Below are 12,138 nucleotides of genomic sequence, written 5' to 3' on the forward strand. Positions count from 1 at the left end.
TAACTTGTATCAACAAATTTCAACATCATCTAAATGCAATTCATTAATATAAAGAAAAATTAGAAAAAAAAGCTTATTTTAATTGTACATTTTTAAAAATTATTAAATATTACAGAGAATTTTATAAAGAATTCCATATTCATGCTCAAAGTTGAGTCAGGATGCATCCAAACTTGAAACATTGGTTCTATTCTCTCTCCTCAGATGCTATCAGACCTGCTGAGTTTATCCAGCATTTTCTGCTTTTGTTTCAGATTTCAGCATCTGCAGTATTTTGACTTTAGCTTAACCTGCCATTCTATGTGTTTAATATGCAGCCTGCTAAATGCAAAACTTTTAATTGTATACAGAAAGGGGTCAAGTTAGAAGTGCGCAGAATGCCTTTTAAAAATTGCTACTCTTTAGTCTGTGAGGAAAATGGTTGTCTGCAGCATCGAGATTCCTGGACAGTTACAGAAGACTTTTTACCCTGAATCATACCTTTGATTGATCGTCCGAGTCTAGCTTCCCTCCACCCTTCTCCTTCTTCCGCTTTGGTTTCTTTTTCTTCTTCTTGGCTCCTGTATCATCCCCTGGACTCTTACTGCTTTAGAAAGAAAAGCAGAACTGAGAAAAAATGATATGGCTGGAAAGGTGAGGCTTTAGTGAAAGAAAAACTCAGCCAGACTTTAGTTACAGTGTAAGGCTATTTTACTGAAATGTTTTACAGTTATAGAAATTATCCTTGGCTTCAATAATAAACAATAGGTATCCTGCCAATGGAGCTTACTGATATTGGGTTCATTTGTCTGTTCAGTACTACAAAATGCCTTTTCTTCAGTCTCATTCCAATGGTGCACCCATTAGGAATCAGCTGGGAACTTTAAGGGTGCATTATTGCCCAAGCACTATGTGATTAGAGTGCATTAGTCTACAAATAAACTACACTGCATGTTTCAGTGAATTTCACTCCAGATTGACAGCATGCATGAGAGATCAATATTGGGGTAATGCTGAAACAGAAATTCTTGTGCTAAAGGCAGTGTGAAAGTGACCCACATTGCCCTGAGTTGAGCAGGTATGTGCCAAATAAGCTTGTCTCAGGAGGGATGGTAACAGCGGCACAATCAGCCTCTGCACCCCTGGATCCCCACTTCAGATCACTGTCTAGCAACCTCATTTTGGAAGATGCATTGTTGTGGCGATTAGATAAAATGAGGCAGAGATGCGGTTGCGATGTCCTTACAATTGGACAGCCAAATAAAATATCTTGGCTCAAATGTACATAGCCACTTAGTGTACCTGTTGGAATCAGCACCTTTAGGAAAGAAGAATTAATATGACATGAAAAAGACTTATCTGAGAAGAACAAAGTCAAAATATGTAAATATGAACGTAATTATCCAACATAGGGGCGGCACAGTGATTAGTACTGCTGCCTCTCAGCGCCATGGACCTGGGTTCAACTCGGCCTTGGATGACTGCCTGTGTGGAGTTTGCACATTCTCCCCATGTCTGTGTGGGTTTCCACCCACACTTCAAAGATGTGCAGGTTAGGTGGATTGACAATGTTAAATTTCCCCTTAGTGATCTAAGATGTTTAAACTAGGGGGATTAATGGGGTAAATACGTGCAGATAGGGCCAGGGTAAGATGCTCTGTCAGAAAGTTGGTGCAAATGTGATGGGCAAAAGGCCTCCTCCTTTACTGTAGAAATTCTATGATTCAACATCACTCCTACCTTTAGGAGTTCTGCATTTTTTTTTCCAGTTTAAAGCGTTGGTTTGTTACACAAGATAAAAGTTATAGAAATTAATTTTTGATATTGTTTTCTCAAACTTTAAATAATAATTTACAGTGGGAAACAAAGTGATCTAGAGACATGACGCTAAGTTGTGAACTTGGTGCAAGTGTTAATTCACCACAGAAGCTGCTTTTTATTCTTTTTGTTTTACCACTCACAGTTACTGGAGATGCCTTTTTTGCTTCCAAGCTACTATCACTACTTTACTAACTAGTAACTAGTTAACCAAAGAAATACATAAATAGCATTAGATAGGAGCTGATGTACCATGGCTGCAGCAAGTTCAGTTAGTCGAATGCATTGCAGAACCAGGCAACCAAATTAGTGCAGAGCTTCAGCTCAGAGTTGCCGAGCTGGAGTCCAAGCTGAAGACATTGTGGGGCATCAGGAGAGAGGAGTTACCTGGACACTTTGCTCCAAGAGACAGCCACACTCCTTAAGACGAGTAGGACTTCAGAGTTGGCCAATGGTCAGGGACAGGAGAGTGTGCCTGACAGTAGGTAGGTATGGGATCCAGCAGATAGTGATGAAGGGGTCCCAACACATGACATTGTCCCAGTGGCATCAAGTACAGGTACTTTCTATTTATGGGAATGAGAACAAGGACTGCAGGGTGGATGAGCAAACTGAGCATGGCACTATAGTGCATGATGACAATCAAGTGGGGAGAGGAAGAGCGAAAAGCAATGAAGGAGTGGCAGGAACAAGTATAGTATAGCCAATTAGCAGGAGGTTAAGCAGATTGGAAAGTTAAACACATGGCTGAAAGTGTGGTACTGGAAGACAGGATTTCATTTTTTGGACCACTGGCACCACCCCTCACAAAAGCTTCATTACAGTGCTTGTGGAGAATTTCACAGCAACTTCATTGCAGTGTTAATGTAAGCCTTACTTGTGACTAATAATATATACATTTTTAAAAAAAGCCTACTTGTGACACCAATAAATAAACTTTAAAACTTAAAAAAGAGGCAAATGTCCCATTGAGACGGTATCCACTTAAACCAGGCCGGGACCCGGTTGGCAAATTGTAAGACTGGAGTTGTCGACAGAGCTTTAAACTAACAGGGCAGGGGAGGAATTAGATGAAGGGAGATTTAGAGGCAATGGGATTGTGCAGCAAATTGGATAAAGACAAATGAACTGGAAGGAACAGAGTTGAACAGAAATAATGCATCAGCTGATATAGTCAATGCAAGGAGTTAAGAAAGACCATCTGACTGCACAAAGCATTCAAAATAAGATAGAAGAACAAGTGGCACAGATAGAGACATATGATTAGATCTAATAAACATTAGAGAGACATGGGCCGGAATTTTCAGACCTTTCGCACCCCACCACTGTTGCAAGCGAGGATGGAGAATTTGACACTCAGCTAAATCTCTGTTCATTGCAGTGGAACCAGATAATCGTACTGGCGTGGGTGACCAAGGCTGGGAAATAAATATTCCAGGGTACTCAATGCTCTGAAGAGAGACAGAATGGAAAAGGAGGAGGAATAACTTTATTAGTAAAGGATGACACAAGGACAATTGCAAGAAGGGATTCTGGCTAAATTCAGGATATAATCAGTATGGATGGAGATTAGGAATAGCAAGGATCAGAAAATGCTGGTTTATAGGTCCCCTAACAGTAGTTATACTGTTTGATAGACCTTAGGCTGATTGGTGCAACAAATTGTCCCTAAATTATTCTCCCCTGAATCTGGTTTCCAATGGGGGTACCATAAGCATAGACACGGGTCAAGGGAGGTGTAGGAAAAATACATTGTTAAAATGGCGGCGCGGGCTCATTGGGCCGAAGGGCCTGTTTCCCGTGCTGTGTTGTTCTTTGTTTGTACTAAATAATTGGACAGAGCATTGAGCAAGAAATTATTGGAGCTTGTGGGGAATTTAACCTTCACAGACAGGTTAAATTGGCAAAGATGGTCTGGAAAATGAGTTTGTAAAATGCTTTTGTGGCAGTAACCTAGAACAATGCATTGTAGAACGAACTAAGAATAAATCTATTTTAGATATAGTATTGTGCAACAAGGCCAGTTTAATTAATGTCATAATAAAAGATCCACTGGGAAATAGTGATCATGACAATTGAATTCCATATTAAGCTTGAAAATGACATACTCCCAAACAAGAATTTAAATTTATGCAAATCTAAAAAATTACATAGGTATGTGGGGAAAGAGAACTGCAGCTAGTTGTGCAAGTAGAGTAAAGAATATAGCAAAAAAAATTCAAAAAAAATGTTCAACAAAAGTACATTTGAAAAAGAAAGCTCAGCAAGAAGGACCCATCTATAACTTACTTCACACACTTTATTAATTAATATCCACTTAAGGATTTCCAGGGTGAGTAGGGGCATTCAGTACTCATTGGAGGGCACAATGCTGAAATGAGGGACTGGGCATTGGGCTTTCTTCTGACCCTGGGTAAGTGACCCCTTTCCTACCCTGATTAAATCCCATCCATTAAGTGAACAGGAAACAAGGATGGCAGACAAAGTTTACTGTGGGGAAGCGCAAGGTTATTTACTTTTGTAGAATTAATTAAAAAGCTGAATTTTATTTTAAACAGGCACAACACTTGTAAATGTTAATCTTCAGAGCGACATGGGTTCACTCCTACAAGGAGCACAATAAGAGTATGTAAATACAGTCAGTATTGAAGGGTTATTCACTTTGGAGTACATTCCATATCCATTACAAATCTACAGCTCCAGTAGGTACTGAAAAGTGACCAGAAGCAAGAATCCTGGCTGATTCTCCCCTTCCCTAACATAGGAGCCAAAAGGAGGCCAACTCCAACACTTTAAAACACAACCATGATTGAGAGTAACTAACTCAGCACAAGACTCTGACTACAAGTAATTCTAGTCAGCCTGATTCAACCAGTCAGACTGCACAAACTAAGACAAAAAAGGCAGAGTTGGTCTGTTTTTGATTGATAGTCCAAGTGCAATCCAACAAGTCCATGGCATTGAAAGCCTAAGCAGCACCTTGAATACTGTATTACTGCATTATCTATCCTTACACTTTGATGTTAAAGTTATTAATAGCTTTAAATTTTACATTCAAATTATCTTTGACAGTAATGACTAGCTATTGTCACTAAAAGTGGACAATATCAACTCGGTATAGTGAGTTAAGCTCATAACAAAAGTAGCAAATACTGCAACTTCCTGTTTAATGCAGGCCAATGCTGAGGCAGTTAACAAATTGCCATTTCTGTGAAGCTAACAGCACAACTAGAACAGCAATGTTTGGATTTTCACATTTAATGAGGCATGTGCCTCTTGTTTGATGTTGTACATCTGCCTGTAAATAACAGCCTCACCACTTTTGTGGAAGTCAATTATGGGTCAACAAGTTAAACCCATTCAATGTTTACAGTAATTTAAAATGCAGTTCCTCAATAGTTCTGCTGAACTACAAAGAGCACATTTTTGTCCTTGGCAAGACGACCAAACACTTGACTTGCTGCGTTCCATCTCGATGCTCGGTATGATAATCGAGTGACAATAACTCCCCAGTGCTTGGGGAGCAGGGAATTCTGCCATTTGTCATTCTGCCCTCCCAGAGCCTCCCACCTCTGAACAGCGAGAACAAGAGCTACAACTTCCAAGAAATATGATGCCCAACATCATGGAAGATTAGCTATCACCATAGTAATCACTTTAAAAATTCCACAGGATCCCCCCATTTCCCCCTAGGTTGCTCAAAGCAGTGCCTAGGAGATCAATGTAACATTTCTGAAGACACCAATCGGGAAGGGTTTAGCAACCCTTTGGGAGTATTTCCCAACTGGGTGTCAGCTTGGTTCCACAGAAGCACTTGCAGCTCTGAATTGAGTTTCCAGTCTTAAACCTGAGCATGTGATCTGACTGAACTCAAGGGCAGTAGGAAGATGCACCAAAATAAAAACAGAAAATGCTAGAAAAACCCAGCAGGGAACCTATGAAGAGGGACAAACAGAGTTAGCATTGAGTCTGTATGACTTCTTCATAGCGGCACTGGTGCAGATGCTGTCTTTGAAAGGAGAAATCAAAGCAAGATCCCACACGCCTATTCGGGTGAATGCAACAAAATCCATGACACTAATCGATGAATAGGAGTTCAGCTAGCATCTTCCCTGACCACTCACCCTTTGAGCGAACGCAAACTAATTATCTGACGATTCATTCATCCACTGTACGTGAAAGCATTTCCAGATAGGTTCATATGACAGAACTAATAAGTAACAGAGCAATTGTTACACAAGATTTATAAAGCAGTGACATTATAGCAGGACACCCCCAAACACATGTTGTAACTCTGGTGAAACACTTCAATCAGCAGTTCAGATTATCCGTGTGGATGTTACAATCTAATCCTATAGCAGTTACTGAGTTAAATGCCTCTGAAATGGATTTCTAATGGCCACTGCAGCCACTCTGCTTTGAAATTACTTGACAGTAAATACAGATCACCCAAATGACTAGAAATCAAATGATCAGATACTAATTAGTCCTAACACTACTTACATGTTATCAGGTCTCAGGTTAAACACCTTAATGGTCCATGAGGGAGAGGGATCACTAATTTACCAGTATTTGTATAGCAAAACCATATGGGGCATCACATGGTAGGGAGGTAACAACAGCAGAAGAAAACTAGAATGCATTCGGCACACTGGCTAGGGTGTGTCTGTGCAATTCTATCAGAGAACACCACATGTCAGCATTGTGTTCAGTTTATAGACAATTCCAGAACACACACACACCCTGCAATGTCCATTCAGGCACCACAGCTCAAAATGCTGAAATGCTATAGTGAAAATTCCACGGTTCAATTAATGCAAAATTACAGGGGCTTCATTTCAGGAATACTGTCAGCCATAGCATAATTTGGTAGCATTCTCACTTGAGTCAGAACGTCGTGGGTTCCAGCCCCAGTGTTTGAGCACAAACTTCAAGGGTGACAGTCCCAGTCCAGCATTAAGGGGGTATTGCATCTTTCTGATCGGACATTAAAATGGGGTACTACATGCCTGCTCGGATGATGTAAAATATCGTATAGTGTTATCGCAACAGCAGAAGGGTTCACCCCAGTATCTTTGTCATCAGTTATCCCTTAATTGTCTGTTTTTAATTATTTTAATCTGGTCACTACCACAATTCTGTTTGTGCAAGCTTGCTGTAAATAAACTGGCTGAATCAAATAGCATTATACAGTCCCCACTAGTACTGTACCCCAGTGTTATTCTGTGACAGACTCGTCCCCACTAGTAGTTACCACAGTCCTACACAATGGCAGACCCATCCCCACTAGTATTGTACCGCAGTGTTATAGAGACAGATCTGTCCCTATTTGTTCTGTGCCCCAGTGTTATACAGTGACATATGTTTCCACCAGTACTGTATCCCAGTATTACGCTGTAACAGTCCTGTCCCCATTTGCACTATGCCCCAGTATTATACAGTGATAGACATGTTTCCTCCAGTACTGTACCCAGTATTATACAGTGAGAGACCTACCCTCAGTATTGTATGCCAGTATCATAGAGTGAAAAGCCTCTCCCCATTAATGGTGTTTTCTACTGTCAAAGCTGCAAATTCCATGAGGAATGAGGAGAATTGTTTTCCTCTGGGGGATCATCAGTTCTCTTCCACAGACAGCAGTGGAGGCTGGGCCATTTAATATATTCAAGGCTAAGTTAGATAGACTTTTTACTGACAATTGAGTCAAGGGTTATGGGGGTGTCAAACAGGGAAGCGAAGCTGAAGCCACAATTTAGATCAGCCATGATCTTATTGAATAGCAGAGCGGGCTCAAAGGGCCAAATGACCTATTCTTGCATTCTGCCATACGCCCCATCAGACCTTCCTTTCATCATCAGGACTATTTTATCTGGATCTATGACTCAGTGGATCACACTTATGCCTCTGAGTCAGAAGGTTGGTGGTACAGGTTCTACTCTGGAAATCTGAACTCAAATTCCTGGCCAACATATCAGTGAAATACTGAGCGAGTTCTAAACTATCAGGGCTGCCAATTTTCAAACAAAGTGTTCAACCAAACTCTTTCCACCCCTGCAAAAAAGAAAATCCACAGCAAAAAGATCATCAGGGGAATTACTCCTCCATCAATATCTAATTATCTGAGTATCTGAACACCATTACATTTATTCGTGGGATTTGCTTTGCACAAATTGGCCTCTACATTACAACAGTGATTACACTTTAAAAGTACTACATTGGCAGTAAAATACTTTGGGATGTGATAAAAATGCAGCTTTATTTTCCTGAATGGCACGTTAATATTTCCCCTGGCCCCAAGATCATCAGAAGTAGAAGTAGGTCATTTGGCCCATTTTGCCTGTCCCCGTTAACTCCAACTCCCCGTAGGTCAAGAATCTGCCTGGTTTCACTCTGAATATATTGAATGATCCAGCCTCCACTGCTCTATGGACAGACAATTCCAAAGATTGATGACAAAAAAAATCCTCCTCATCTCTGCCTTAAAATGGGAGAAGTCTCACAACACCAGGTATAAGTCCAACCAGTTTATTTGATAGTAATCCTTCAAACTCTCGGAAACGGTGTCCCTTCATCAGATGCATGGAAGGTTCTGATCAGAGAAAGGCATATAAAGACACATAGTTTACAGAATACTGATTAGAATGCAAGTCTTTGCAGCTAACCTGCTATTCAAGTCTTGAAGATGCAGACAATGACAGCGCAGAGTCGCTGAGCAGAGACTGATAGCCAAGTTTCGTACACGAGGACGGCCTCAACTGGGATCTGGGACTCATGTCACACTATCTGTAATCCCCATGACTTGCCTGGGCTTGTGAAATCTCACTTACTGTCCAATGTGGAGACAATACACATCTCTTTAACCTATGGTAATGCTATCTCCACTCATACAGTCTGCATCTTCAGGACTTGAATAGCAGGTTAGCTGCAAAGACTTGCATTCCAATCAGTATTCTATAAACCGTGTGTGCCTTTATATGCCTTTCTCTGATCAGAACCTTTCACACACCTGACAAAGGAACACCGTTTCCAAAAGCTTGTGGGGTTACTATCAAATAAACTGGTTGGACTTAAACCTGGTGTTGAGAGACTTCTTACTGTGATTACCCCAGTCCAACGCCAGCATATCTATATCATTAAAATGGGAGACCACGTGTTTTCACAGTCTGCCGCCAGGTTCTAGATTCCCAATGTTTTAATGAGATCACCTCAAATTCTTCAGGTATGGTCCCAACTGCTCAAACATTCCTCAAAAGATAACCACTTAATCCTAGGAATATACCCAACAATGTGAAAAATTGCCCAGGTATGTCCTGTACACAAAAACCTGGACAAATCCAACCCAGCCAATTGCAGCCCAGTGTACTCTCAATCATCAGTAAAGCGACAGAAGGGGTCATCAACAGTGCTATCAAGCAGCACCTGCTCAGCAATAAGCTGCTCAGTGACGCCCAGTTTGGGTTTCGCCAGGGTCACTCAGCTCCTGACCTCATTACAGCCTTGGTTCAAACACAGACAAAAGAGCTGAATTCCAGAGGTGGGGTGAGAGTGACAGCCCTTGACATCAAGGCCATATTCAACCGAATGTGGCATCAAGGAGCCCTACTGAAATTGGACTCAATGGGCATCAGGGGGCAAACTCTCCACTGGCTGGAGTCATATCTGGCACATAGCAAGATGGTTGTGCAGGGTCAGTCATCTCAGCTCCACAACATCTCTGCAGGAGTTCCTCAGGGGTGTATCCTAAGCCCAACAATCTTCAGCTGCTTCATCAGTGACTTTCCTCCATTATAAGATCAGAAATGGGGATGCAGAACGTTCAGCACCATTCGGAACTCTTCAGATACTGAAGCACTCCATGTCCAAATACAACAAGATCTGACTATAACCAGGCTTGGGCTGACAAGTGGCAAGCAACACTCACACCACACAAATGCCAGACAATGACCATTACTAATGAGAGACACTCTAACCACCTTCCTTTGAGATTCAATGGTGTAACCATCACTGATTCCCCCACTGTCAACATCCTTGGGGTTACTATTGATCAAAAACTTACCTCAAACACAGTGACTACAAGAGCAGGTCAAAGGCTAGGAATACTGCAGTGAGTAACCCATCTCTTGACTCCCCAAAGCCTATCCACCATCTACAAGGCACAAGTCAGGAATGAGATGAAATGCTCCCTATTTACCTGGATGGGTCAGCTCCAACAATACTCCAGAAGCTTGACATCATCCAGGGCAAAGCAGCCTGCTTAATTGGCACCACATCTACAAACATCAATCCCTCCAACACCGATGCTCAGTAACAGCACTGTGTACTATCTACATAACTCACTGCAGCAATTCACCAAAGATCCTTAGACAGTATCTTCCAAACCCATGACCACTTCCATCAAAAAGGACAAGGGCAGCAGTTAAGTGGGAACACCACCATCTGCAAGTTCCCCTCCAAGCCACTCACCATCCTGATTTGGAAATATATTCCCATTCCTTCGCAGTCACTGGGTCAAAATCCTGGAATTCCCTCCCGAACAGCATTGTGGGTCAACTTACAGAACGTGGACTGCTGCAATTCAAGTCGGCAGCCCACCACCACCTTCTCAAGGGCAGCTAGGGACAGACAATAAAAGCTGGCCAGCCAACGATGCCATTGTAACACAAATGAATAAAAAAAAATTCTGGTGAACATTCTCTGAACTGCTTCCATTTTAAGTATATCCCTCTTGAAGTAAGATCACCTAAAAACTTTATGTAGTCCCACCAATGTCCTGCACAGCTGTAGCAAGACATCCCTACTTTTATACTTCACCCCTTTGCAATGAGAAGCAAGTTTGCCTCGTCATGAGGTCTTGAAACTCTAATTTGAAATGAGACAGAACAAAGTGTTTTAAAAATACGAGGCCACCTTCAAAGTTAAAGATGAGTAAAGCAAACAAAACTCCCCCAAGGAGGTGTGAAGAGAAACATCAAAACACAGCACTAAGGAAGATACTAAAAATGCAAAGAGCTAGATGTTAATCCTATGAAGACAATGAGGAACAATCAGCCAGCCAGGATATACAATCAGACACTAAAACCCACTGTGGAGGATGAAAATTTGTCACTTGTCTCTGCTCTCATCCACATAACTGCAAGAATGTCAAACCTGTTGGACAACTGCAAGCACCGAGGCTCCTCCACTTCTACCGTCTCAATCCCCTTAACCTGCCACACTTGCAACACATCACCTAGCCTACCATCTTTTAGAAGGAGCACTCAGCCATCATTCATGGTTTTATTATGGGGTTTAGGTGTACCCAAATCATTGATGTGTGCTCTGAACCAAGCCGATTCAGAACCTGAAGTGGGACATCACTACCCATTTTCACTCTGAAAACCTGTCTTTTTACTCCCTTCTGATCTGTTTTTAATCCAATTTGCTATTCTCTCCCCAAATCTGTTCCTCTTAAGCTCATTGAAAGTCAGTTCCTCTGCAATTCTCCCATCCATGATATTTGTTCTGTCCTCAACGCAAGCATGACCATTATATACTGCTGTTTCCACAACCAAGCAGACACTGTCCAGATATGTTTGACTGACAACCGGCTGATAATATTGCAGCGATAAGACATGGAAGAAAATCTGATGGCTACGTCACAACACAGGTATTGGAGATCCAGGCTAATCCTGGTATTTTTTTTTTAAGAACTAACCCAAGCAACAACGCCATTAGTCTGGTATTACAGGCAAAATAATTTAACTGATTCTAAAAGCATCATCTGTGTACCAAATTATTAATAAGGGCAGGTTACTATGGATTTAGAAAGTCAAAATCCTGTCAATCACATTAACTTCTTTTGAGAACATGACAGGTAAAATATGATGTCAGACATGGTTCAGTGAGTAACACTCTCCTTTCTAGGTCAGTCATTGTGGGTTCAAGCACCAATCCAGAGACTTCAGCACATAATAAGAACATAAGAACATAAGAAATAGGAGCAGGAGTAGGCCATCTGGCCCTTCGAGCCTGCCCCGCCATTCAATAAGATCATGGCTGATCTGTCGTGGCTCAGTTCCACTTTCCCGCCCTCTCCCCATAACCCTTAATCCCCTCTCTTATCAAAAACCCATCAACCCGCTTCTTAAAAATATTTAGCGAGGCAGCCTCCACCACTTCAACGGGCAGAGAATTCCAGATATTCACCACCCTTTGAGTGAAGAAGTTCCTCCTCAACTCCGTTCTAAACCGCCCCCCCTTTATCTTGAGGCTGTGCCCCCTAGTCCTACTGTCTTTTTTGAGCGGGAAGAGTCTCTCCACCTCTATCCTATCCATCCCATTCATCATCTTATACGTCTCAAT

At 41.7% G+C, this 12,138-nt stretch overlaps 1 protein-coding gene across 3 annotated transcripts in view; it reads right to left on the bottom strand.

Annotated features, from left to right (window-relative positions):
• The window catches only part of LOC145359288 (glycylpeptide N-tetradecanoyltransferase 1-like), a 71,489-nt gene that overhangs the window by 44,990 nt on the left and 14,361 nt on the right, over positions 1–12,138 (bottom strand). For 2 of the 3 annotated variants that reach the window (XM_080213839.1, XM_080213837.1), the window contains exon 2: positions 481–586. In XM_080213839.1, the coding sequence (XP_080069965.1) occupies positions 481–586 (106 nt within the window). The remainder of the gene's footprint in view (positions 1–480; positions 587–12,138) is intronic. The other variant, XM_080213838.1, reaches the window with a different exon arrangement.

Source organism: Carcharhinus amblyrhynchos, chromosome 27 (genome assembly GCF_965287045.1).
Source record: "Carcharhinus amblyrhynchos chromosome 27, sCarAmb.v2.hapA, whole genome shotgun sequence".
Taxonomy (NCBI): domain Eukaryota; kingdom Metazoa; phylum Chordata; class Chondrichthyes; order Carcharhiniformes; family Carcharhinidae; genus Carcharhinus; species Carcharhinus amblyrhynchos.